At 34.0% G+C, this 3,775-nt stretch overlaps 1 protein-coding gene across 1 annotated transcript; it reads right to left on the reverse strand.

Moving 5' to 3' along the window:
• Nucleotides 1-543: 543 nt before the first annotated feature.
• LOC107828992 (uncharacterized) lies at nucleotides 544-1,389 on the reverse strand. The gene is made up of 2 exons (XM_075229036.1): nucleotides 1,249-1,389; nucleotides 544-1,158 (listed from the first exon to the last, which is right to left on the reverse strand). Exons 1-2 carry the CDS (start codon nucleotides 1,387-1,389, stop codon nucleotides 544-546), a joined length of 756 nt encoding a protein of 251 aa, XP_075085137.1.
• Nucleotides 1,390-3,775: the final 2,386 nt, after the last annotated feature.

Raw genomic sequence — 3,775 nt, forward strand, 5'->3', positions numbered from 1 at the left:
TAACACCTCGGTTAGGGCTGTGTCGGGTTGGACTTCCGCATTATTATCTATATTTGTGTTAATTAACTGCTTTAAAAGATGAATTGGGTTAGACTGGCTGGCCTTGTCTTCAAGAGAGGCGCCATCATGACCGGGTTCGGGATAGGGTCGTGACAAAAATCACGAACATCAACAATATAAGTTTCAAGTTGATTCTTGAGCGCAACTATTATATTCTTATCAAAATAATCAGGATACAATTAGCCATCATCAATATCTTGTTTATTTCAAAACTGAAAAATGAATCAACTGGATTTAAGCAAGCTACTCCAACAAGCAAGTTCGTTGTCACCTCATTAAAACGAGCATTGAGTTCTTGAACTTGCCAATCAATAATCTTAAAAAATATATCAACACGATAGTGATGTAAAATAGTATAATCAGCAATTTTGCGTCGAGATCTTTCGGAGTTAACATAGAAGTCATCAAAGTTTGGTATCAAAATATTATACTTAACACAAAATGCAGACACCTTATCAATAAGTAAACCCCATTCTTCTTCTCTTAGCTTTTGCAGTCGTTTCTTTGCCGATTCAAAAAGTAGAATAGCATTTGCAATATCTTGCTCTTTTTTTGTAAGGATGTATTAAGCTTATTTGTGATCCCCAAAACATCTCTCATTAGGTGCAACATGAAAGCAACCTCAAATGTTTGACAAGTGATAAGATATCCCTTTGCCTTAGCTCTTTCTTCTAAAGTCCAGGCATCAACAATAATAGTATCAAGAACATCAATAATTGAGCCAAAAATAGAAATAAAGTTCTTAAAATTTTTGTATTGCAAACCCCAACGAGTATCGGGAGCTCTGGCAAGACCAAGTTCTTGATTCAAAACCCTACCAGTTTCAAGTTCGCCCATGTCTAATGCCTCTTGAACTTTTTCTGCTTGAGATTCTCGAAGATCATCCATACGTTTGTAAGAACCTCCCACTATATTCAATACATTAGAAACCAACAATACAAGTTCTCCCACTTCAAGACACTTTTTGGATACCGCAACAAGAGTCAATTGAAGTTGGTGTGCAAAATAATGAATGGAATAAGCGGATTTACTTTCTTGTTGAATCAAAGTTTCGAGGCCACCTAAATCCCCTTGCATGTTGCTTGCTCCATCATAGCACTATCCACGCACATAAGATAAACTCAAAGAATGTTGAGCAAGGTAATCAATAATTGCTTTCTTTAAACATAAAGCACTATTATTACGAACATGAACGATCCCAATAAAATGCTCCACCACAGATCCACATCTATTAACATATCGTAAGACAATATCTAATTGCTCTTTGCGTGATACATCACATGATTCATCAACTAGCAATGGAAAAAAGTCTCCATTTAGATCGTCCATGATTGCTTTAATTGTTTCAATTTTACATGTAATGATAATGTCTTTTTGAATTTTATGAGAGATCAACTGATCATTTTTTGGAGCCTTTTTCAACACAAGATCACGAATTTTATCGCACCTCTCTGCATACCATGAAAGAATCTTAAGAAAGTTACCCTTGTTTAATGATGATTCATCTTCACGATGTCCACAGAATGCCAATCATTGATTCAATAGGAGTCTTACAACCTCAATTGAAGCCTTCAAGAGAATTTTGTATTCAAGCTTGGTTTGACTGGATTGCCTATCAAATGAAGTTTGAATGAACTGTTTTTATTTTAATAGATCTTCACATTTCCTTTTTTTATGATTATGAATACTGCTCGACTTACCAACATGCATATCGAATCTCTTCTTTTTTTGCCAACTCTTAAATCCTAAACTTGAAAATACATCGCCTCCACCTTGATGAATGTCTTCATCTTGAAACAAGTAACAATATAAATAATAAGATGCATCTTCTATCACACTGTACTCCAACTAATTACGATATTCATCAGACCATTTAGGATTGAAACGGCGCTTTAAACCCAAAAAATCGCTTTGAGGAAACTTATGATGTCGGGGTTGGTTCCTCGGAGATATTCTCTTCTAATCTCATCATGCTCATTTGGATGATAATCTCTAATAGGTATTATCTCCTTTGGATCAGTCGGTAAAGAATCAAGATATATTCCTTGTCTTTGTCTTTTAGAGGATTGAGGTTGCTCTTCTAATTGGTTCAAATTTTATTCCACGGGAGTAGCAATTGGAGAGGATGAACTTGGTTGTGGCAACTTGGAAGATACTGGATGGTAAATTCTCTTCATTGTAACACAAACTAGATTACCAAATTAGAATTAGAATTAGAAGAATAATTTTGTATATGTTTAACCTTAAATTTAAACTAGAAGAATTAATGTGGCCGAAGACAACCCAAGTAACTATCACTCATCAGATTACAGAACGTTGCGATGAAATTTTCATTCATGGATAATAATAAAGGTGAAACCTAATAGTGAGAATTTCTTATATCATCACCTTAGACATACAATAATAGGCAATTGTTTAAATAGTAATTCTAATTTGATAGTCTAATTAAAATGCAATCAATAATCTAATATAATCGGTTAAAATACATTGATGTGTAAAAAATCATTGTGTTTAAGTATAATCTGTTTCAACATTTCTTGCTTGAGAAGACTTTTTATACTTTCATTATATTCAAACTGAAAAAGGATTTCTCACTCAAAACCAACAACAATAATCTGAAATTTTCCATAACTAAAGAGAAAAAGTATTTAACTGCTCAATTGAAGCAAATTTATTATTCTCAATTTCTCAGTCAAAACCCATTAAAACAATCTGAATTTTTTTCCAAAGAATAAATTACAAAAATCTGCAATATAAGCAAGTGAGAAACCTGATAGTGACAATTGACGGACTCACGGCGAGAGACGAAGAGAGGCGACCCAATGAGAAGCGGCAGTGGCTTATGGCTAATGAAGGAGACGACTATGAAGCAATGTTCTTTGAAATTGAACTACAACAAAGAGAAGAAAGCACATAGAGGTGAAGGAAATTTATTGGGATTAAATCTTTATGCAAAAGAGGAATAAATACTACAAATTAGAAAAAATAGAATTGGTTCTTATTGATCACCTGAACTTTTTAGTTAGATACCAAGATGAAGCCCTTTGTCTTTGAGGGAGATGACCTTCTCGGTAGACGCTACCGGAGAAAGTGATTCTCTTTGACATTGACGAGAGAGAGAGAAAAAATGAGAGAGAGAGGCATCGAAGGCTTGAGATTAGAGATTCTGATCCTTTTCTAATTTGGGGAATTGAGGTATATTTTATAAAAAAAAAATAAACAACGTCGTTTTATGGGAAAAAGACCTATATTAAAAAAAGAAAAGAAAAATAGAGGTCATACGTAACTAGCTGGTTTCAAACTCAGGACCATGTGAAAAATTTGAACCCTCTTTACCAGCAAGCTAGGCGATTTACTTGTTTGAAGCGGGTTCAAAATAATTTTTATACCTTTACTTTTTTGAAGATAGAAAAAATATACCTATATACACAGTGTTATTTTTCGACGAAGCGGGTTCATATGAACCCTCTTGACTCCATGTGGGTCCGTCCCTGGGTCGTGGTAATGCTGTTTTTTACAACAACAAAAAATTAAAAATATATAGACGACTATGGATAGTTAACTGAGTCCTTTACTCAAATGGTCACTCAACTATCCCAAATTATATGCTAAAGTCACTTTTTTCGTTTGTAACAACAAAGTCACTTAACTATGTCTATAGCACTCAGAATGTCACTCAACTAGATTTTCTAAATTTTTGACTGTCAAATACCTA

This window comes from Nicotiana tabacum, chromosome 13, assembly GCF_000715075.1.
Source record: "Nicotiana tabacum cultivar K326 chromosome 13, ASM71507v2, whole genome shotgun sequence".
Lineage (NCBI taxonomy): Eukaryota > Viridiplantae > Streptophyta > Magnoliopsida > Solanales > Solanaceae > Nicotiana > Nicotiana tabacum.